Source organism: Monopterus albus, unplaced genomic scaffold, assembly GCF_001952655.1.
Source record: "Monopterus albus unplaced genomic scaffold, M_albus_1.0 scaffold30.1, whole genome shotgun sequence".
Lineage (NCBI taxonomy): Eukaryota > Metazoa > Chordata > Actinopteri > Synbranchiformes > Synbranchidae > Monopterus > Monopterus albus.
Genome location: NW_018127910.1, coordinates 1,556,425 through 1,578,673, shown reverse-complemented (window position 1 = coordinate 1,578,673; position 22,249 = coordinate 1,556,425). Strand labels below are relative to the sequence as shown.

Sequence of the window (22,249 nt, the reverse complement as noted above, 5' to 3'; positions counted from 1 at the left end):
AATGCATGGATGGTGCAGAGGAAGAAAGGTGGGAGAAGACAGGATCTCGAGCTATAAGAAATACAGTATGAGGACCATATGTGTTAGCAAACATCAGTAAAGTCATCTATCTATGCATTTAAAACCTTGATCAAGTGCTTCAACACAAATTAACTCTTTACCCCTTCTTTATCACTAAAGACATTTTTGAAAGGTTTTAATCATTTTTAAATTATGATTATGGTTTCAAAACCTATATGCTTACATGTATTTACAACTGACTGCTTTTAGGGAAAGGCTGCAATTGAGTGGTCTTTTGTTGCAGTTTGTTCATTTTATAAAACCAAAGACAAAAGCCAAATGTTTCTCTGGGCTTTTTAATACAATGTTTGTTCTTTAGGATGATGGAACCTGTTGGCCAATAGGCATGTGGGTTTACAGCCCTTGAATAAAATAGATGAACTAAAGCCTTCAGTGACCTAGTCATGCCCACTTGGCATTTTTTCTCATTGTGTGTGATGTCATGAACTCCGGTCTCTTGAGGAAACTGCGTGTGGCCGAGCCATAGACCATCGCCACCTTTAGCCTTTATGCTAATGACCATGGCTCTCTTCAATGGTCTATTAGCATCCCTGTGGTCTGCTTTTGTCTCTACCACAAATGGACATGCCCCCCAACCCCCACCCCCCAAAAATTACTGGTAGACTCTAGGCGCTTGATGTCCCTGGAGGTCTGCAGGAAGCAGAATCACAGAAACAGGAAGATAGTGAGAAGAAGAAAAACAGGAATAAGGATTCAAGGGATGATGATTGCATCTACTATAATCACTCCAGTGACCTGGAGAAATATATGAGACAGAGAGAGAGAGGAGTGAGCACAATATGAATCAAATGGCAACAGAGTCAAAAGCTGCACTGCTGCTGTGTGGGCTACCACTGGGACAGCGAGGCCAATTTCTTAAGGCTGAACAAGAGAAACTCTTACAGCACGATTTGTGTGAGACCATCACAAGACCTACACTAAGGTAACAGCAGGTTGTGGGACTAAGGTTATGTGACTCACAGTGTGAAAGGAAAATGATCAGAGTGCTAATTCTCACTCAGCAGCAGGTGAGAATTTACCACTTGGCCACTGCAGCTCATATCCCTGGCTCCCCTTGAGCTTTCCCTTCAGCACTTCTGGCCACTAAGCCTCCTTGGCAGAACAGCCAACCAACAGGCACAGCCATGGTGACTGGCAGAGGGCTCCGGGAACCACACTGTGGGTGTCTGATACATCACACTCAAACCACACAGCCCTCAACAACACAGTGACTCATCACCCACGTTAATGGCTCTGTGACACATCGAGACCAGGATACCAGAGCTGCCTAAACGGGACTGGAGGCACCGAGTCTGATAACACCAAAGCACCCACACCTACATGTGTTTAGAACTAAGTATCTGATCAAATATTCATATAACTACTAATATTTAAGGTAAGATATATTTACAATAGCCCATCTGTGGTAATTATCAGTATTTGAAAGTACTTTAACACAGGTTCAGTTTTACTTTACTTAAAGATTTTGAATTTTATGCAACTTTTTGTTCCTACTTCACATTTTACTCCACAACATTCAGACTAAGACTTCATCTACAAAATAATTGATTTCATTTGATTTATTGTAGACTAAACTGCCTCACAGTGTACAGTGTTAGCTCCACCCTGACAAACTACAGCATTAAAATGCTAATAATCCTGTAATGTATTTGAAAACATTTTTAAAAAGCCTGAATGTGGCTGTTCTATTTTATGAGAACTTTTACTTTTGATACTTTTAGTTGCTGATAATACTTGTACATTTTTACTTACTTTTAAATATTGAGCAAATGACTCTTATTTGTGATTTGCAAGTACATTTACTTTTTGAATTTGACACTTTTATTTAAGCAAAGTATCACCACTGGTAACTACCAGTGTTGGAGTACTCGAGTCCAGGACTCAAGACTGACTCGAGTCCTGATCTTTTAGTTCAGCTTCAAAGCCCTGCCAGGTGGTTCTCTCTACAAGACCAAGTATTACAAAAAGTACAAAAGTATTAGCATCAAAACATACTTAAATTACTAAAAGAAAAAGTGCTCTTTATGCAGAATGTCACATTTTACACCATTTTATATATTACTGTATTATAATTAATGATGCATTATTGTGTACATCACATTTAATGTTGCAGCTGATAAAGGGGAGCTACTTTTAACTACCTTATATGTTATTAATCTGATTTACTGTTGAGTAGCTTGTGCATTTTCCACCACAGATCAATGAGGTCTTATAATTGTACTGTGTGTTTTTGTATTAAACTGGTTTTGAAAAGTAACTAGTAACTGGAGTTATAAAATAAATGTAGTGGAGAAAACGTATAATATTTGTCTCTAAAATGTAGTGAAGTCAAAGTATGAAGTAACAATAAATGTTCAGAACAGATTTTTAAAAATGTGCGATTAATTTGCGATTCACTGCAAATTAACATTGAATGTGATTGAATGTGATTTTAATCACGATTAAATATTTTAATCACCAGCACTACTGATAATACTTCTGTCTACTTTTACTTAAGAGGGATTTTGAATGCATGACTTTCACTTGTAATGGAGTTTGTTTACTGCATGGTATTGATATTTTTACTTAAGCAGGGATCTCAATACTTCTTCCACCACTGAATATGTGTGAGACCATTTCTTCTTAACTGAAAGGTATACTGAGTTACATATTTCATATTCAATTGGTACAGTAGATGATAAAATTGAAACCTCACACCCTGAAATTAGACACATCGTGAGAGATGAATCCTAAGACATGGAGATTAGGATCGTACTGTTACCTTCAGTGGTCTCAGACTAGCCCAGAGAGATGAAAATTTAATTTAGCACCTTAATTATGGATGTTATCTGACACTTACTGTAAGCACACATTTAAGCATGATCACTTTCAGTGTAGTTTTATGATGAAAAGCCACTCAATTCCATTTGCAGTTCAGATAAGAGGGTATTACTAGTCTAACCAATGCCATAGTGGAGCCCACACAATCAAACAGTGAGTGGAAGCTACTGAGCACAACTGATCACAAGAATTTCACAGTACATAAGTTTCAATCTTAGCCTTGACGGAAGGCTACCAGACTGCAAAGTGAGATGGTGGGACATGGGCCATTAATGCATGTTATTCAGCCTTCCCTTGTTAAGATCAAATATGAACTGTCTTATCATATATATTCTTTTTCTTTTTTCACTCTCCTGCTGCTGACTGGCGACACAGCGACACCGCTCATTCATCTTTGGTGGTTGGTTCATTTGAATTCTAATTGGGCCCATTTCAGGTCGGAGCGGCAAAGGTCTGAGCCAGGCCGGCTTAACTCACGGCGAGGTCATCTGAGGAGATGGAGGAGGAACAGGAACCAGTAGATAAGAGCCTTCCTCCTCCTGCTCCCTAGGGCCAGCTGTCGCCAAAGGCCCTGTTTGATGTGATCCGTTTGCGTGGTCTGCCGCTTATCATGTCAGCATCGGGAACACCGTGGCCCCCACCCACACTACACACAGATGAGTGCGACAAGTGATTCTACAAGCATACACCACATCCATATCTCCCATGAAGCCACACAGGAACAGAAAACTCCCAAAGCCACATCCCACTGCACATAAAAGTGGATAAAAGGATGAAAGGTTTTGTATACAAACAGTTTAAATAAAGAATTACTGCTAATTGCTCTTTAGCAAGAAAAGAAAGCTACCGCACGCATGCGGTTGAGTCATTCAAGCAAAGTGGGCACACCGCTGTGTCCACAGACCATTCAGATCTCTGTTGACCCTAATTGCTTGATTTTCTCCATGATTCTATCAGCTCTTTGATGTCCAAATAAATGTAGAAAATTGAAGTTAATTGCTATATTTGTGTTCAGCAATGATAGCAACTGTTGTTCTGCAGCAGAACATAAACACTTCCCTTTAATTAAACATCCCTCTGGACACAAGGAATCAGTGTGCTTTTTACAACCTCTTTTTCATCCTCCCTTTATTTACTGACAGTGTGCAACATTTGCCACTGGGAAAAAAATGTGCAAACAAAACAGGAAGTGAGGAAAATGAAGGGAAGAGAAAATTCCTCAAAGAAGTCCTCTGTCATTGCTGGATTTTTTTTTTTTTTTTTTTTTTTTTTTACCCCACACTTTCTGTGACAGAGCGTCACTATAAGTTGCAAGGGTCAGTGGTATTGAAACAAAACAGGGCTGTTCCACTTTGGCTCTGGAACAATAAAAGTGTTGTGTTGTTGCTACCACTTTGGCTCTGGAACAATAAAAGTGACCCAAGCTATTCAGCTCTGTCTTTGGGCTTTATTTTAGCAATAAATGCCCAGATGCTGTGGCTTTTCTTTGAGAGGAATGACTGTGGACACCTCCTTCACATTTTCCCTTTCTGGGCCATTTTCACTTCATAAAGCTGCAGTGAATGTGTTTTGTGTGTGGTGAGGAGGGTCTGACACATACTGTGGTGGTCTCAGTCGCTGTCTACATTGGTGGCTCAAGTAGTCCTGGGATTAGGCCTTTGTGTGCTGTGAAAAGGTAAAAGAAGTCACTTATTTGGGCTCAGTCAAGCTGCTGATTTCCAACCCCATTTTGGAAATAAGAGAAAGGTTTTGAAACACGGTCTCTCTTACTCTCTCTCTTTCTCTTTAGTCCAGCAAATTCATTCATTCACTCATTGCTTCCTTTGTCTTCCTCTTGGTAACAACACAACAATTTTTTTTTTAAATATGCAAAAACAAACAGTAATGTACACATATAAAAGTCACTCAAAAAGAGCACAAACATCTTTATCTTCATCATAATGACATGAAGCAAGATTCTAGATGAGACTTTGTTATGCAAGTTCCCAGACTCACCCTGGGTCTGATCGGTGTGTCTGAGTCAGAGCAGCTGAGGAGCTGGACCGCAGCGTCGTGGTAGACCTCACATACTGTACACACTCTGGAAGCTTTTGCTCGCCATCAAATGATCATGCACGGCCAGTTAAGCACACACACACATATACAAAGTACTCTTTTCCTGTGATCTTGCATTTTTGCAAATAGGGGAACAAAACCTACAGGATAGTTCACCATTGTGTGTCACTTGTAATTTTTCATCTTGTGCAGGAAGACAATTGCACTGTCATAAAACAATGGTCAAATAGGATTTATGGCACATCCTCTATATTCCCACACAGGACCATCTCCGTGTTTCTCAGGCTAACCCGTGTAACGCCCGGAGCCAGTGCATTCTTCACTTCTTCTGTCACCAGTGTGGTAAAGAAGCAGAGAAAGCTAGTGAAATCCCATCCTACAGTGCTCACAGTTACGTCAGCAGTTCTCATATCCCACAAAGCAACTGAAGAGGCCTGAAACACATTGTGCTACAGTATACAGACTCACACAACGATTCACCCGCCAGTGTTTTTAGATAATGACCACATTTGCTCTGTGTCTGTAGGTGTCTTCTGTGCTGGGTTTGTGTGTGTGTGTGTGTGTGTGTGTGTGTGTGTGTGTGTGTGTGTACGCCTGCATTAGCACTTTTTCCCTCTCACACAGCTATTTTCTCTCTTATTTATGATTTATGTGCAAACATTTTTGCATGTTTACATGACACTAACATGGGTGAAAATCAGGCAAAGTCACATTTAAATGAAAGCAAATGTCAGTCATCTCAGCAGAAGCAGCCTGACAAACTGAATCTACATAGATGGTTAAGAAGAGCCATGAATGTAGCTATGGACCCAGAGTTAGTGGAATGACTTGGTCAAGAGCCTTGACACAAAATCCTCCACTGAAAGACCCCTGTACTCACCCTGTATTGTCTTGCCCTCCTACTCTGCCCCCTCTGTGAAAATAGAGGCAACTCAGGGTTTAAAGGTCAAGTCCACACAAAAGCTGACAGTCCCAAAAGCCTGAGGTGTTTTTAATTGACAAGGGGGGAGAGAGGGGAGAGAAAGAGACTTTTTCCCAATATACTAAATTACTACTAAATGAGAGCTGTGGAAAAAAAATAGGGCTATGGGGTGTAACTAGGCTCTCCCAGCTTGAGGGAATCCCCTTGTTAGGTGGCTGTGGGGGCAGCTCTGAGGGGCTGTGAAGTGCTTACTCCACCATAAAGGGGGAGGCTCTGGTGCAAATCCCCACACAGAAGCAGCCTCTCCCCATACAGAGAGATAAACCAGTTAGGGCATTGTTTATGAAGTTTCACTTTATTTCCCCAGACAACCATTTAAACACCGACTATGGGGAAATGTCCCTCCGTGAATGAGCAACAATAGTCAGGATCAACAGCTTTTCTGCGCGGCTAATGCTTTGATAAAAAGAGTGAAAATCTTCCTTCCTCAAAGCATTAAAAACTGCTCCATTAAAAACACCTGCAAACAAGAGCAGAGAGCAGCACAAACAAAAAAGGTTTGATAGAAAGGATCCCAACCTTTGTCCACTATCACAATCACCTCCCACTTTCTGGGTAGAAAAAGACTGACAGTGACCATGTGTGTATGCTACAGTATATTTTAATTTCATAAAGTGTCAAATCTTCTGTAATTAGTCTCATCATTTTTCCTTGCAATACAGAAACATAATTAAAATAGTATCTTCTATTTCCTAATAAGAGACGTTTTAAGTAATATAGTGGAATGGATAAGTCATATATTAATACCAATGAGTACACAGGTGCAACACAAATCTGTTTTCAGTCATGACCTAGTCTACTTTCACTGTTTGGAGGTAGACCTTATGGGCCTTCTACAGTGTTATTATTTTACTCCAGCCATTATTCACCTTATTATCAAAATGAGGGGAACTCTAGTAGACAAAAACCTTTTGTGTGTATGATCTTTTGTGCTTTCAGCATTTAAGATGGCTTTTGTCTACTGTGAGATGGGTATCTGCCACAAACATCACTCAGGCATTGTGGAGGGGGGATTCATTTTCAGCACGCCTTTGTTGTATTCTTTGGCCCTAACCAAGGAGCCACGCCTGCTCCTCTACCTCGAATAGTGCGGCAAACATTCCCTTCTTTGTGGCGCTAGGTGCATGAGCTGGTTCATCTCCGCAGGCTTTCGTGGGAGATGCCTGTCATGGTGGCAGGGTGGCAGTTGGTAATCTAACCTGGTTATGCACCAGGGTGGCCCTTGGCTACCAGGCCTGTGAGACTGTAGAGCATTAGGTGAATTGTATTAAGAAGGCCAAGTCCCGGTCTGGATCTGTTCCAACTGACCTGTCCCCCTTCCTTCTAACGCTACCACACCTCCAGGTCCACTCCTGCAAAACACGTTGCAAGTCTGCTGCTCACACTTTTTCCTCTTTGCCACTCAACGCATTATCCTCGTCAGCCCTCCTCATCGTCTCCCCACTGTATTCCTTCACATCTGACCCATCATCCTGTAGCCTTTATTTCCTCTTTGGTACCTTTCTCTCTTCCAATCACTTGCTTAGTCTCCATACACATTCACTGAAAATGCCGCTTCTGTTGTGCCACATGGAGGGAGCCACGCCCTCAGCCTATGTGCACACTTTTATTAAATCTGTGCAGGCGCTGGGCCGCGCTGGCGGGTAATCCTACAGTAATTGTTTCCAGATTAGGGGACCCGGCCCACAAAGCAGGGTTAGCCAGGCATGAAATGGCCTCTCCATGCTGCAGCACCAGCAACCAAACCTGCCGAGGTGAGACTCACCTGGATAAAGTCCACAAATGTCCATGAGAGCAAAGAGTCCAGGTAACTGATGTCTTTCAAGAACCTGCTGAGGATTCTTCCTAAACAAATGCAACAAAATAGAGCAGATTAGATTAATCACACACTTGACAGCAGAATTTTGTTTCACTTGTTATAAAGATGTTAATTGTGCCATTTGTAAAATTCTGATATTCAAGGAACAGCTCTAAGTCAAATAAAGATATCCTTTATCCGCCTCAGCTCTGCGCCCATAAAGGCCAATATTTTGTTTGTGTTAATTTCCTTCTATCTCACTATACTATTGAGTAACTGTTGGTAAAGTCCCCTTCAACTTATCTGAACAGAGAATATGCATTGAGCGTGATATCAGATGAAAAAACACAGAGCTATCTAGATTAAACAATGAATCATTATTTGTCTAGCCTTTCATAAAGCCTGCCCTACTCTTAACAGAATATGTGAAAGAACCTTTTGTTTGAAAACAAAAGGACAAGAGAAGCTGTGTACCTGTCTTTTATACTCTGAGTGACAACGCCAGTGACGTTAACCGAGTTGCCTCCAGTCTGCTCAGGTGCTCATTACTTTGGCTGGTACTCTGCAAATTAAAAGAAAATATGAGTGTGTATATATATTGTGTGTGAATACTGCTTCAGAAATGGTGTCATAATGTACTGTACTATACTTAAGCAACCCACTGTCTCCCACAGTGACAGATCATTAAGCAAACAATAATATCTGTCTGAGGAGAGTGCAAACAATGCAGCACTCACACATTTATGGTACAACCCCAGATAATATGTAAACACACGCAAGCATGCAGATGGGTTTGTCTAGGCTCATAGAATAGGCCACAAAACAGGATGGATCTTGGTTCAGGACCAAGAGAGGGAACGGCTGATCAGCACCTTGGCACAATGTGGTGGCATGGCACTCTGAAGGCGTGGTGAAGCCGTGGCACCACTGACCTAAAAGTTGCCTCCCAGTCAGTCCTACGGAGGTGGGCCCTGTAATCACCTCTTCCCACAGCCGTAAGCAGCTTACAGCTTTATCCAAAATGCTGCTCCTGTCTGAAAACATGCATGCAGACGAGGCCAGGCTCCCCATAACAGCCATTGCATAAACCCAGCCAGAGCATTATTCCCCGCAACAACCCAGCAATGCTCCAAATCAGTACTGATTCAAAGTCAAGTGGCATAAGCATGTTGTACACTTAGAGGCAGACTAATCTTATTCACAGTGTGAGTGGCCCTTTAGCATACAGACATCCCGAGGGGAGGGCTCACGCAAAGGGGGTACAGCTGTTACTACAGCAGTGAAGAATATCACCGCTTTAGTCTGGGAATGGGGAGTAGTACTTGTCAAAATGCATTTGTGGAAGATCCAATACAATTTTATGTAATTTTACTGTCTAAGCCTTAGATGACCCAAATCCATGCATACCTGACAAACAATGCCAATAAGAAAAGGATAGGTTTCTCTGAGTTACATCATACCATGGTTGGAGGGTGTTAGAGCAGAGAACATCAGAGAGCTATCAGCTGTTTGACGAGCGGCTCAGTTAACAGAGAGTTTCAGAGGGGATGAAGTAAAGACCTTCCATCCTGCGCAGACTATAGAGGGGATACATTACAGTGATGCAGTTACACAAAGACATTCACTGCATGGAAATGCCTATGAGGTAAGATCGGCATGGGACAATGGCTTCAATCACTATGGGTGGTTGTCAACAATATCACCTATTGTGTAAAAAGAGGTATAGATGTTTCAGGATATCAGCAGCATTAGTATCAAACAATTTCTCATGGTTTAAGACTCCAGGGGTGATTTGCACCACTTTTTCAGGCTCAGGAAATATCAAGCCTTCCCAACTAAGGTGGCCCCTTAGGTGGAGATATTAGGTGAGCAGGGCCCCCAATCAGACTTAAAGAAGTGGAACAGTGGAGTCCAGCCAGAGCAGGGCGTGTGGCAAATCGCTGTTCCCTGTAAACATCAAGATAAGGGGACAACTCAGAGCTGCTCCATGTGTGGGCCCCAGTGCAGTTGCAGGGGCCTTTCAGTGAGGCAAGTGTGATAATGAAGGAATACTGGGGAGGGGATTGCCAAGGCTGGAGGTGGCACAGCTCACCTGCACTTCCATGAAGGGACCAGGGGCCTGGGGCAGCCTCCCACCGCCGGCGCCTTGCTGCCAATACTAATACATTCTAAATCCATTCTCTTCGCTCACACCACCAGGCTCCTGCAATCTCCTCTCCTTCCCTTTCATGCAATTAAATAGTGGAAGTGCCGAGCGAGGGGGAGCCCTATCAGCCATACTGCACACACACACAGCTCCATCTCCACATTCAATTTACACACTTCGATATCATCATCCTCTCTGCAGTACTTTCTCCACTTTGCTCTAACACTCTTGCATCCCAGACCTGAAATACAGACATTAAAAACATTGCCTCAGTAGACACAATTAGAATCTCACATTACTGACTACAGAAGATCCAAAGTTCCCTGTGTCAACAGCAACCAAGAGACACCCAGCACTGAGATGGCCCACTATGCCGATGTGAAAGGGGGACGAAGTAGCGTAAGTGTGTGCATGTGCGTGCGTTGACTGAAACTCCACTCCCTCGCTGTGCTGATGAGCTGAAGCCCTGGCCTGCAGTCTCTGAGGGGATTAGCCCACTCAATGACACTAAATTACAGGGATCAACATCAGCTCAACACATCCACTGCTGTCTGTGCTGCTCTAACTGGATCACATTTGGATGAACAGCTGTAATAAGACTAAAATTGAGCAACATGAATACATTAAGTTATATAAATTTACATATTAGAAAAAGACAACAGTCTGTTATCAACAGCATCTAGCTAGCTAATAATATCAAACTGTACTGTTACAAAATATAAGGGTTTTAAATCACCAACAGCCTCAACTTGGAAAGCAACTCAACACAAACGATAACACAGAAACAAGATCCAAACTGTGCACAGCCATTCAGTGGCTGATACGGAAGAGCTACATCTCTCCATCAATCGTAATTCACCACTGCTGTATTCTATTGTTATGAACCACATTCACAGAATAACAACTAAAACCTTTGTGCAGCGATGCTTAAAATGGTAACCTTTAGCTCTGAGAGCAGCTATCAAATACTGGGCCTGTGCAGCAGAGGCACACCTATCACTTACACATGTAAACAGCTGTCAAATCCTGAACAACTCATAGGCACACAGTTACAAATTACTCAGACTCATGGCAACTTACTAGAGGATGTGGAAGCAGCTGTGGTGGAGGTGAAGAAAAAACCTTTCAGGCAGGAGAAAAACATTAAGAATGAACCAACAGAGCTGACGATAGTCATCTTTGTACTGGTGGTTTTTTTATTTAATACAGTTTCACTTTCTTGAACAAATCCATTAACAATACAGAGCAGGAGAAGAAAAAACAATAATGTACATATGTCAAACTTATTTATATTGTATCAAGACAAAAAGGTCATGTTCATGCTTAATCTACAAAAGAATCACTGTGTCTGGGACAGCCGTCTATGAGTCCAGTCAGATGCACAGTATTGTTACAGCCTGGAGGCCAAGCTGTAATGACTGGACTGGTCATACAATGGTTACTGATAGCAGCACAACAGCAATCAGATAGCAGTGTCTGTTAAACCTCTCCTTTGCCACGCTATTAAACAGATTATTACATTATTCAAAGTGTTTGTTCTCCTCCTGTGTGTAGATTATCAAGCAAGGCACACCCAGATAAGATGTTAGGTAGTCCAATATGTAACACGACGGCAGCAGAAAAAAAAAACAAAAGCCAAAGATTAAGACCTGCGATGTTTGCGGCAAACACACTTTTACAAAGCTCTGTCGCTACGCCCACTTCTAATGCCAGCAGAAACCGCAAGCTCCTGAACACCCTCAAATCATATTTAGACTTGTGTTACCAGCTTATTATGACTCATTATACAGATACAAGTTCCCTTCTTGTTGAGAATTCCCACCCGAGCTGATTGTGTTGTACATGCGTGTCACTATGAAGAGATTAGCCTGAGTAATTATCTGCTGACAGGTTAACAATGCTCCAGAAAAATTAAAGTTATCAAAGTGGGCCACTTGACAGTTGGCTTTGGATATTAATGACAGGTTGTAGTGACATTACTTTGCCTAATTAAAGAGGTTTTTAATTAATATCATACAATCAAAAAGACAAAGTAACAAGAAAAACAAAACATTTTGCATGTGATTTTTAAATTATGCTCTCAGGTTTACTGGTTTCTGTTTAAAAGGGTGGTGCACAACATGTCTGAAGAAACATCTGTAACACTCCTTGAGTAAAGTCAGACAATTTTGGAGTGTTTGCTCACTTTTAAAATCATGTCCACCTGCCGACTCCATTGACCCAGCAGCTACAGCCTATAAAGCTAATGATATAATCGAAGATTTCTGATACAGCGCACAAGATAAATATGTCTGTATTTACACAGCTCTATATTCCAAACACAGTGCTGTCCAAGATCCAGTGCAAATAGGAATTATTCAATATAATTGTCTGCATTTTTGTTTGGGCTTACAATAAAAAGATAGCACTGTCTTTACTCATTTTAAATGCGTTATGGACAATATCACAACTTTTTAAAGGCATTAAACCCCATAAATCCCACAAACAAACAGCAAACCATCTTAAAAATTGTCCAACTTAACGTACAGTCTCCATATTATTGTTCATATTAGTTATTTGGATTAATACTTATCAGTTATTTTATTTATGCACAAATTAAATAAACATTTACATTTTGTTAATATGTAAAATGTTTTTAAAAAGTTATTACATTTTTGATGGGAGTTTTTAAAATGTCAAAACTTTAAAAATACTGTCTTATATATAACTAGGTAACTTCTTATTAACTATAAAGTTCAAGTATTTAGATGTTTTGTAACCTGGACTCATAAATGACAAATTAGGTAATAGTCTGCCCTCTAGTGGTGACATGTTGGAACAGCAGCTCCTACAGCAGGACTCACTGGCTGCTGACAGCTCATAAGCCATCTTAGTATTCGTGTATAACCTTGACCGTGCTGTGAATAAGTTATTAGTTATTTAAATGTTTAAACTTAATTTTAAGGTGAGTCACTTACCAATTGGATTGATATCAAAAAAGCATATCCAGGTCCAGAGGATGGCATTAAACATGCTTGTATGTAGTTTGTGCTGATCTCAATAAGATGTTAAAGAAAACCAAGCTGTGAAGGAAGCCAGACATGACTGATAAACCTGACAAATCCACAGGAAAAATAAATAAATAAATAAATAAAATCCATCAACACAAGCACAATACACTGTTATCCATGTCATTATTAATTAAGCATGCTGCATGACACAGAAAACAGATAGACATACTCCACTTTAGTTCTTCCTTTAGTTATTACTATTATTTATTTATTTTGTCTTGAATGCTGCTCTATCACTGTGGATACAAAGTCTGAAAGAGTGAAAAACCATAGAGTCACAGGCAGACAATCAGAGCAATCCAACAGCAGCATACAAGAAAAGCACTGCTATCTCCCTGTACAGCTGAGGCCCGTGTACACATACACTGGGCCTTGAAGGCCTTGGGCCACAGCCAAAGAACTGTGGATCTGTTCACTGAATGGCTGGCGTATTGAGAGCCTCAACAGCACACAAAAAGCAACGCGCACTCAGTGAGTTTCACCTGCGTAAACACCTAGGTACAGGTCAAGGTCCAGCTGCCGAGGAAAGCTGCCATTGAGGGGCTCTGTCACATTGATGTGCTTCCGTTCAGACGCCCTGCGAGTCAGCCACAAAAGAAACAAAAATCCACAAGGACAAATAAACAACAAAGAAAAAAAACTTCTACATGAAGGCGCCATAAAAAAAACACATTCCTCCTATCCTGAAGTACAAGGTCAGTTTCAACAAGTGATAGAGAATGCCAAGAAAAACAGCTCGGTTCATTTGTGTCCTATTAAATGATCAACCATTTCCAGCCTGAGAAAATATGTCATGTTTAGCAACAAAAAAAAAAAAAAAAACCTGCTATTCTCATTTTTTAAAGGAATCCATGTTTTTTCACAGGGTGCAAACCAAACAAAATCTCACCAGCCACCAGTCCTGTAGAACAAATGTAACCTAAACAAACATATAAACAAGCCAACACACAAAAAATATAAACTTTTAAATTAAACATTAAAAACACAGAAAATAAACAATAAACACACACACACACACATTTTTTATTTTGAATACCAACTGTTAAATAATTCAATTTTATATGAAATTCACTTGAGATAAATTGTGTGCTGTATTTTCCTAAAATCTATAGATATACAAAATTAACTGAAGAAATGAACTCACATGCGCTAGGGCATTGTGAAAAATGAGGACCAGGAGGTTAGCACCTGCCGTGAAATATTTCACATACATTTATAGGCTGATGTTTCTTTCTGGGCGGCTTTCTGGCTCTGTCGGTTGCACTACCTGCAGATACAGCAGTGGAAATGTCAATCATCCAGCAACACCTTCTAATCAGGCTGTAATGAGCAGCAGGGAAAAGGTGAGTATCGTCTGCCCTCTAGTGGCTGCAAAAATGCACAGCAGGCGTTTTCCACCATGAGACTGCTATGGAGTTATGTAAACTTGAAGCTTGAAGAAAACAGCTTGTTGCTACTTATACAAAAGACGATTTATTTAAGAAGCTGAAGGTTTCATACATACCTACCACTGCGGGTGGCTTTGGCTCCTCAATCAAGGAGTGCTGAGAGGATGAAGGGGAGGAGATGGAGGATAGGCATTTGTCAGAAACTATCTGGGGGTTAGTGAGAGAGAGTCCCAGGGATAGGGCTCATACCCTGCCTCTCCTGGACGTCCTCCTCCTCATTCATTTGTCAGGTGCAGAAAGCGTTAAACACCTTCATGATAAAATAATTGATCAGTTATATTAGTAACATATCTTGTGTGTGAACATACTGTATGTACTAAGATGCATATTGTAGTATTATCTTTTGACCATTGTTGACATGTTTTGGATTGCTGACAGGTAAAACTGTAGATGCACAGTGAAGTAAACAAGGACATTAAGCAGTAATGGCCCAGCAAGAGACAGAAAATGAACTCCAAATCAAATGATAGGTTATGAATTTTGTCGCATATTATATGTAATCTATGAAGGGGTTTGCCTCTTATTGTCTATAATATTATTGGATATGTATAAGCCTTCCTCTTGTTACTGTTTTTATCCATATTCCTTATCTACAGTATTTGTATGCTAAACAGTTCAGCTTTGCTGTTAGGCATTAGATGGATCATTACCTACATACAGTATAAATTTTGTCTGCAATGGCTAGTTTTTTTTTTAATGTTTTAGCTGAACTCAGTGTCACAAAGGGAAAATAAATTACACATAATACATTTAACCTCTGTATAAGTTTGTCAAACAGCAAATCTTCATCCCATCAGTTTACAATACACCATCTTCATTTTGTAAAACAACTTTCAATAAAGTGCCTTGATAGTTTCAGCTCCATCTGATCCCAGGTTTTGTGTATCCTTCTATGCTATGTATGTTATTTCTTCTAGTTTCTGGGGCATCAAAATGCCATGCTGTTAATAAGTGATCTAAATCCTGCCACTTACTGTAGATCCATGAGGAGGTTGAACGGCTCCTGCTGTGTATTAAACATAGATACCAGGGCAGGTAGAAAGTATCACATTCACTGTACTGTGGCCTCTGTCAAATGTCAGACTCATCAATAAATCCAGGATTTTAACAGAAATCTATACAGAGAGCGGAAAAATAGCAAAAGTAGTAGGGAGAGTTACAACATAATGCATTAACACCATGTGGCTTATCCATAAAGTGCATTTTCTTTTGCTACTAAATGCAAAACTCCAGCTTTTAATGAAGTATTTTTCTATTTTGATATCACTACTTTTGCTTATTGATCAAATTATTTCAGACATGAAGTCACAGTCCAGACAAAATACACACATCTACTCATACATTGTACAGTACATGCCTACAATTGCTTATATGTTTTTACATTTTTACTGACATCTTCACAACAGTTAAGTTCATCCAGAACTTTCAATCTCCTCAGTCCACATTGCCTCAAGCTGTGAATCAGAGTGACGTGTACTCAGTGAAGGGCGGATGACGCTATAATAGACCCCTGGACAACTCCTCCTTACAGTCCACAACACAATTAACTATCAACCATAGTTTATCCATCAAACCTACAGAGCAGAGTGTGGAGTGTAGCTAGTTTCAACAAGCTTTGCTCTACAGAGAAGCATTAATCAATTTTAGGTACCACCAACATAACTACCAGCCTCGGTGGTGTGGAGGAGTCCTCTCTGCAGGATGAGCAACATGTTTCAAGAGATCATAGCCTTCATCATAAGCACCACGGGATGGGTGCTGGTGTCCTCAACCTTGCCAACGGACTACTGGCAAGTGTCTTCAAATGATGGAGACGTCATTACTACAGCTACCTATTGGGCCAATCTGTGGAAAGTCTGTGTCACTGATTCAACAGGAGTCTCCAGCTGCAAAGATTTTCCCTCAATGCTGGCACTGAATGGTCCGCTCTTTTTCATTCTTGTTGGATGCACATTTCTTTTATTAAACCTTTTTAATGGTATAGTTCAATCATGTTGGCTTGTTGGCTTTAACAGTTTAAGTGCACTGATGTCCGATATCATTTTTCTTTTAGCTTAGTTTTGTATGTTTAGACTAGTGCTAATTTAAGCTTAATTTCTCTGGAAATTCAGCAAAAAAATGCGAGTTGGAACTCACGGTGAGTGGGGATTAAGAGATACCCTAAAGCAAATCTCCAAGAACAACTAATTTGCCTTCAAATATGTTAATGTTTAGCCTTAGTTCTGAGAGCTTGAAAGCTATCAGAGAGATTTACTGGAACCTCGGGCAGTTTCCAGTACGGCTGACTAGTTTCAGTGGTTGACTTGCAAGGTAATATTTGTCTCACAATCAGATCTGAATGGGACTTTTCATATCAAGGCGACCACCACACTACCAACAAGTGGCTAAAAACACATATGGTTACTTGTAATAAATTGTATTTCTTGCTTTATGTGTAAATTACATGCAAAGTCAATAACTCTGTGACTTTGTGGTGTATAGATATGAGAGGGAACCAAAACCACAGAATAGAATTATAGCACAGAAAACTCTTTTCATTGCACATAAGTTGACCTCTGTTTTACGTTTGCAGGTATTATCCAAGCTTGCAGAGGACTGATGATTACAGCTGTCTTTCTGGGGTTTTTTGGTTCTATATTTGCCCTTGTTGGATTGAAATGCACCAAAATTGGAGGAACTGACAAAAACAAAGCCAGGATTACATGTTTTGCTGGTGTAGATTTCATTCTTAGTGGTAAGCATACTGGACCTGTAGAAATATTTGTGTGTAACAGCATTTCCTGTTCATCTAATTTTATTGCCTTTTTGTTTTTCTGAGGCCTCTGTTCACTCTCAGCGTGCTCCATCTATGCACATCGGATAACATCAGAGTTTTTTGACCCAACTTTTATAGACAAGAAGTAAGACTGATGTGACTGAACGCCACAGTGCTTAAAATGTTTGAATGTGACCAGTTACATTATCATAAAGCATTACGCTTTGTCACTAGGTATGAGCTGGGAGCTGCTCTCTTTATCGGCTGGGCAGGTTCTATCCTGTGCATTCTGGGAGGTAGTATGCTCTGCTTCTCCATTGGAGATTCTGTTACCAAAAGGTTTGTATAAGTAAAAGATTCTATGTTTATATTTTACAGAAGATACATGCTGCAAAAAACTTGCCATATATATCAGTTTTGTTGAGTCTTATATAGAAAGTGTTTGATTTACAAACATGTATTTTTGTTCTGTCTCTTTAAAGCCACAGTCAGGAAAACTATATCTACAAAGGTGCTGCCACACATTCTCATATCTCCCCTTACCCAAGAGGGCACGCAAAATCAGTAAACCCAAGGCCGACTGCAGACTGCAGCAACTCCTCCAGGACACAGCACTTTGATAAGAACATATACGTTTGAAGGATATGAATATAAAACACTTTTAGTTAAAGGAACTGGTGAGGCTTAAAATATAGAGTAAGTGTAAAAGCGAGGCCATTGTATGACACTTGGCTTGTGTCTAAAAACAGCAGGATTTGCTGACATTGATCTGTGGCTCACCAGTGATTGTTTATAATATTTACATTTCCTTTAGGGGTATGAATTTAAAGGCGTAGGATACAGTTTACTCTGATATTAAGGATTTTAGATTTTCTATCCACTAGACAACTTATGCATGTAACATGTCTACATATCATTGTACACTGAATGTTCAGATGTTCGGTATAATTAAGCAGCACAATCCAAAACATGTTGTCCATTTGGCCTTTCAAATCTAATATCTGCAACATTTTCTATTAGGGACGGGACAATATATCAAAATTCAATACATTGCGATACAAAAAAGTCTCAATATGTTTTGTCTAGCGATATACTGTATATCGTGTGGTCTCCATACACCAGTGACTTCATATTTTTTGTAAATAAGCTAGCCTAACAGAACATAAGTCCATATATCTGGCTGTTCTTTACATAATCAGATTTAGAAAAGAGGAAAAAAGCAAAATAAAGTACAAGTATTCTGCCGCTAATCATACAGTACATCGATGCCATAAGATTTTTAATGGTATTGTGATTGAATCTAATCGTACACACCACATCATGAATAGAATCATATCAAGAAAAAGTTATACTGTCTCATCCATATTTTCTATTATTAGTAGTTGTACATTGTAATAAAGTATTTTATAAGACATTTGCTTTGTTGGCTGTAGCTTTAAGTGCCTGTGCGGTTTTAATCTGTAACAGAAATATTTAAAACTGTTTGTTCAGCATGACATAATGATTAACTATGCTTTCATTTGCTGCATCACATTGTCTCTGTAAGTAACAAAATATGTAGTGAATGATTAATAGTTTTTATTTGCATATAATATGAATAGAAATAAAAATTAAAGATTCAAATAAAACAGTGTCAGCAGATTCTATTTTGTGTCATATTTGTTTTGTCATTAGATGATGTCATTCATGTCTGTTTCTCGGGTGGTGGAGGTGGCGGGAGAGGGCCGCCAGATTTATACTTTGTTTTGGTAAGATTAGTGACAGTCACAGTTAGCTTACTGGGACTTTAATATGTTAGGGAGGTGGACAAAAATAAATCGCATTTTTAGGCATTTGTTACTGTACATACATATTAAAAGGGATGTAAACCTGAAATGGTTTCTAAAAGTGATGTGAGATGTGTAAAGTGCAAGGCACACTCCAGAAAGTTTACAGTAAATATACCACACAGTGGTACGGAGCCCCCATCAACAGTAATGGCACCTGGCACACCGTCATTCTATCATGTCCACGCTGTTTATCACTGAGGTTAAGTGTAAGTTGTCTGCTTTGCGCTTCTATCCACCTCAGTGGACACGATCTAATTCAACTGAGTGACAGCAGACATGAGGAGACGTCTGATACAAATATCTGGCTTTGTCTCTTCAACACTGGGATGGGTATTAGTGTTGTGCACCGTAGCCATGGACAGCTGGAAGACGACCCGGATTGGAAACCAAGGAGGCTCCGCCATGATGACGGTGTTGTGGTATTGGTCCAACCTGTGGAAGGACTGTGTGACTGACGCCACATCTGTCTCCAACTGTATAGATTTCCCAGCGCTTTGGAATGTCACCTGTAGGTGCACCGAATTTACAGCATACTTCAGCAGTAGTGGTTATAATACTTTCTCTGTTAGTCTGCCACACTGAATGATTTTAAAGGTTTGCAGTAGATCAGCAGGTAAAGCATGGCACAAGCGCAGGACAGGAATTCACAATGACAATGATCTTATACAAGCATCCTTGCTAATTTCAATATACTCAGGGATTTTACTACTACAGCCTTACTTGGTCTGCTATGACCAGTAGCATTTGATTGTTTGGTTAGATATGGCTACATAAACAACATTACTGATTCACTTACTGTAGTTGATCTTTGTCACTTGTAGCCATAGTGGTCAGAAAGTTTACACAGACTCATTCAAAGGTTTGTGTACTATGTGTAGACTGTGTGTTATTGTCATTTCTGAAGATGCAGCTTTTAACAAAATCCTATTATTGTAAAGTATGTGTTCTAATTCTTTTATTTAATCAGCTTTCAACAAATTCATGTTAGACAACTGACCATAATTTGCCCCAAGAGAACTTGTCTTGCAGTTTACAAAAAACACCATGCAAAGGTTTTACTTAGCATACTCTTAACATCTAGTTTATACCCATCAAAACTCTATTAGCAATAGTTCTTACAAAGTCTGAGAGAACTATTATAAGCTTTTCAAAGTTGCTAATTGTTGCGGGGCTGTTTAAAAGGACAGTATTTACTGTACAGTTGTGCATATTACTATATCCACTCCCCAAACCTACCTTTGGGCATCCTTTAAAGACCATATGATTTGATTTCATTCTCACATCAGCCTCCTATCAGTCTGTCCTGGAAACTGAGCTTTTTCTGTTGAATCCTTTCTAACTTCATCATACCTGAATTATTTTTATTTCTCTCAGATATCATCAATGGTGTGCGAGGATTGCTATTAACTGGGTTAACGCTTGGATTACTTGGTGCAATTCTCTGCCTTGTTGGGATGGAGTGCACTTATATTGGTGGAACTGATAAAGCCAAGAACAAACTGCTTCTTGCTGGAGCAGTGTTTCATTTTGTTGGTGGTGAGTACAGAACATACAAAGTTCCTCAGAAATGTTTTGCCCCCATTACTACTTGGTATCAATGAAACCTCTGCACCCAGGTGTGGCAGATATATCTGCGTACGCCTTATACATCAGCAGGGTCAATGGAACAGTCTTTGCTCTCAGTGCAGGTCCAGGAGTCTTACGGTACAGTTACAGTATAATATTATACATTACTATTTAGTTTAAAGGTAAAATAAGACAAGCATTTTCTATATTTTTGTTATCATCAACAAATCCCATGAAAAGACCACAAGTGTTGTCTGTGTACCCAGAACTTGATTTAGCTTATTTGTCTGTGCTATACAGCTCCATTGTTGTCCAAAACCTATGAAAGATTTATCAGTAAATACAAGAGAGCTGTGCAGTGAGGGAGAACCTGAGTGCACCAGCAGAAACCAACATCACCCCATCAACTGATAGCAAGGCTAAAGCTACAGAAGACCCGTGGTGCCTAGTAATGTCAGCCGAGGTCAAGTGTATGTGCTGCAATGAATGGGACAATCTGGAGTATATTATACTGCAGGAACTACAAGATGGACGAGACCAAGATGAACTTCTTGTTTAACAGCACCTCAACTTCTCAGCACACCTGAGGCCCTGAGTGATACGTTTCTTGAGGGTGGACAAAATAACTATTTAATTGTTTTGGGCAGCGTTAAATCATGCTGAGGATACACAGATAAACCTTGTTATAGAGTGCCGTAATTATGATGCATGTTTGTAGGCCAAACCGGAAGTTAGCATCACCCTGATTCCCTCGACGAAAAACTAATGGGATTTCTCTACAGGCTATTTTATTGTGGAAAATAAGATAGGTTATAAGTGTCATAAGCGACAGTTTATGACACTTAGCCGTTTTGTTCAGCAAGACAATCTTAACAACTTAACACCACTTTTATGATGTTTGAAGCCCAAATGTAATCACCAGAAGTAAAAAGTTTGTTTAAACTACACCACGGTCCCACAACTTCAGCATTAAATTTTTTTTTTTTTAATTTATGTGGATTATCAGGATAATCACTTTTATTTTGCCAGGCATGTTACACATACAAGGAATTTGTTTCCAGTACAGAACCGAGGCAACCTCAACCCTGGCTGAGCTGGAAGTGCAGAATGCTCTGTTCTGAGTTTTAGAACTCACTAATACGGCACTCTATAGTTATTTTGGTCTTTTTATGGGCTTTTTTGACAGTAATCAAAGCACACTAATCCTTTACATTGTAGAAATGTATACCATTACACTAATCCTTTACATTGTAGAAATGTACAGTATACCGTTTATTTGACACAAAATGCGATGAGTTTACCTATTTGACATTTTTCTTCCATTTAATTCTAGGTATAACGTAGGACCTCCCATATTTGTAGGTTTTGCGGCATGTATATTCATCTTTGTGGGGGCTTTGCTTTATGCCGTGACAGTCTTCCAAGTAATCTGCCCTGAAAGGTATCTAAATCATCTATCATCCTTTTTATCTGGCTACCAATGTTACACTGCTTTACTAACATTGTCAATGTTCTGATCTTACAGTAAAGTGATATATGCCTCTCAAAGAGGCATATACATTAACGCTCGTTCCAGAGGAAGAACCCTGTACACTGCATACAGCAAACCCTCCAGGCAGTACAGATCCTCTACAGGCCCAAAACAATCCAGCAGCTCCCAGATATCTAACTTATCCCTGACAACACCAATTAAGTTTTCAGAAAGAGATGCATTTGTGT

General features: G+C 39.9%; 3 protein-coding genes across 4 annotated transcripts in view; 2 read left to right on the top strand and 1 right to left on the bottom strand.

Moving 5' to 3' along the window:
* Nucleotides 1-15,401, bottom strand: part of LOC109958077 (multidrug resistance-associated protein 4-like) — a 26,122-nt gene extending 10,721 nt beyond the window's left edge. The window contains 3 exon segments of the mRNA XM_020596419.1: nt 7,704-7,783; nt 13,415-13,509; nt 15,355-15,401. Of these exon segments, the coding sequence (XP_020452075.1) occupies nt 7,704-7,783; nt 13,415-13,509; nt 15,355-15,401 (222 nt within the window).
* Nucleotides 15,402-16,081: 680 nt separating this feature from the next.
* Nucleotides 16,082-17,774, top strand: cldn10b (claudin 10b). Of its 2 annotated transcripts, none has more exons than XM_020596531.1 (5): nt 16,082-16,301; nt 16,953-17,114; nt 17,199-17,280; nt 17,370-17,474; nt 17,624-17,774. In XM_020596531.1, exons 1-5 carry the CDS (start codon nt 16,082-16,084, stop codon nt 17,772-17,774), a joined length of 720 nt encoding a protein of 239 aa, XP_020452187.1. The 2 variants fall into 2 exon arrangements, with proteins under 2 accessions (XP_020452187.1, XP_020452186.1); XM_020596530.1 differs by having other exon boundaries at nt 17,618-17,774.
* Nucleotides 17,775-19,240: 1,466 nt separating this feature from the next.
* On the top strand, nt 19,241-21,117 carry LOC109958076 (claudin-10-like). The gene is made up of 4 exons (XM_020596418.1): nt 19,241-19,472; nt 20,339-20,500; nt 20,581-20,668; nt 21,048-21,117. The coding sequence occupies exons 1-4, from the start codon at nt 19,241-19,243 to the stop codon at nt 21,115-21,117; spliced, it is 552 nt and encodes a 183-aa protein (XP_020452074.1).
* The last annotated feature ends 1,132 nt before the right edge of the window (nt 21,118-22,249 follow it).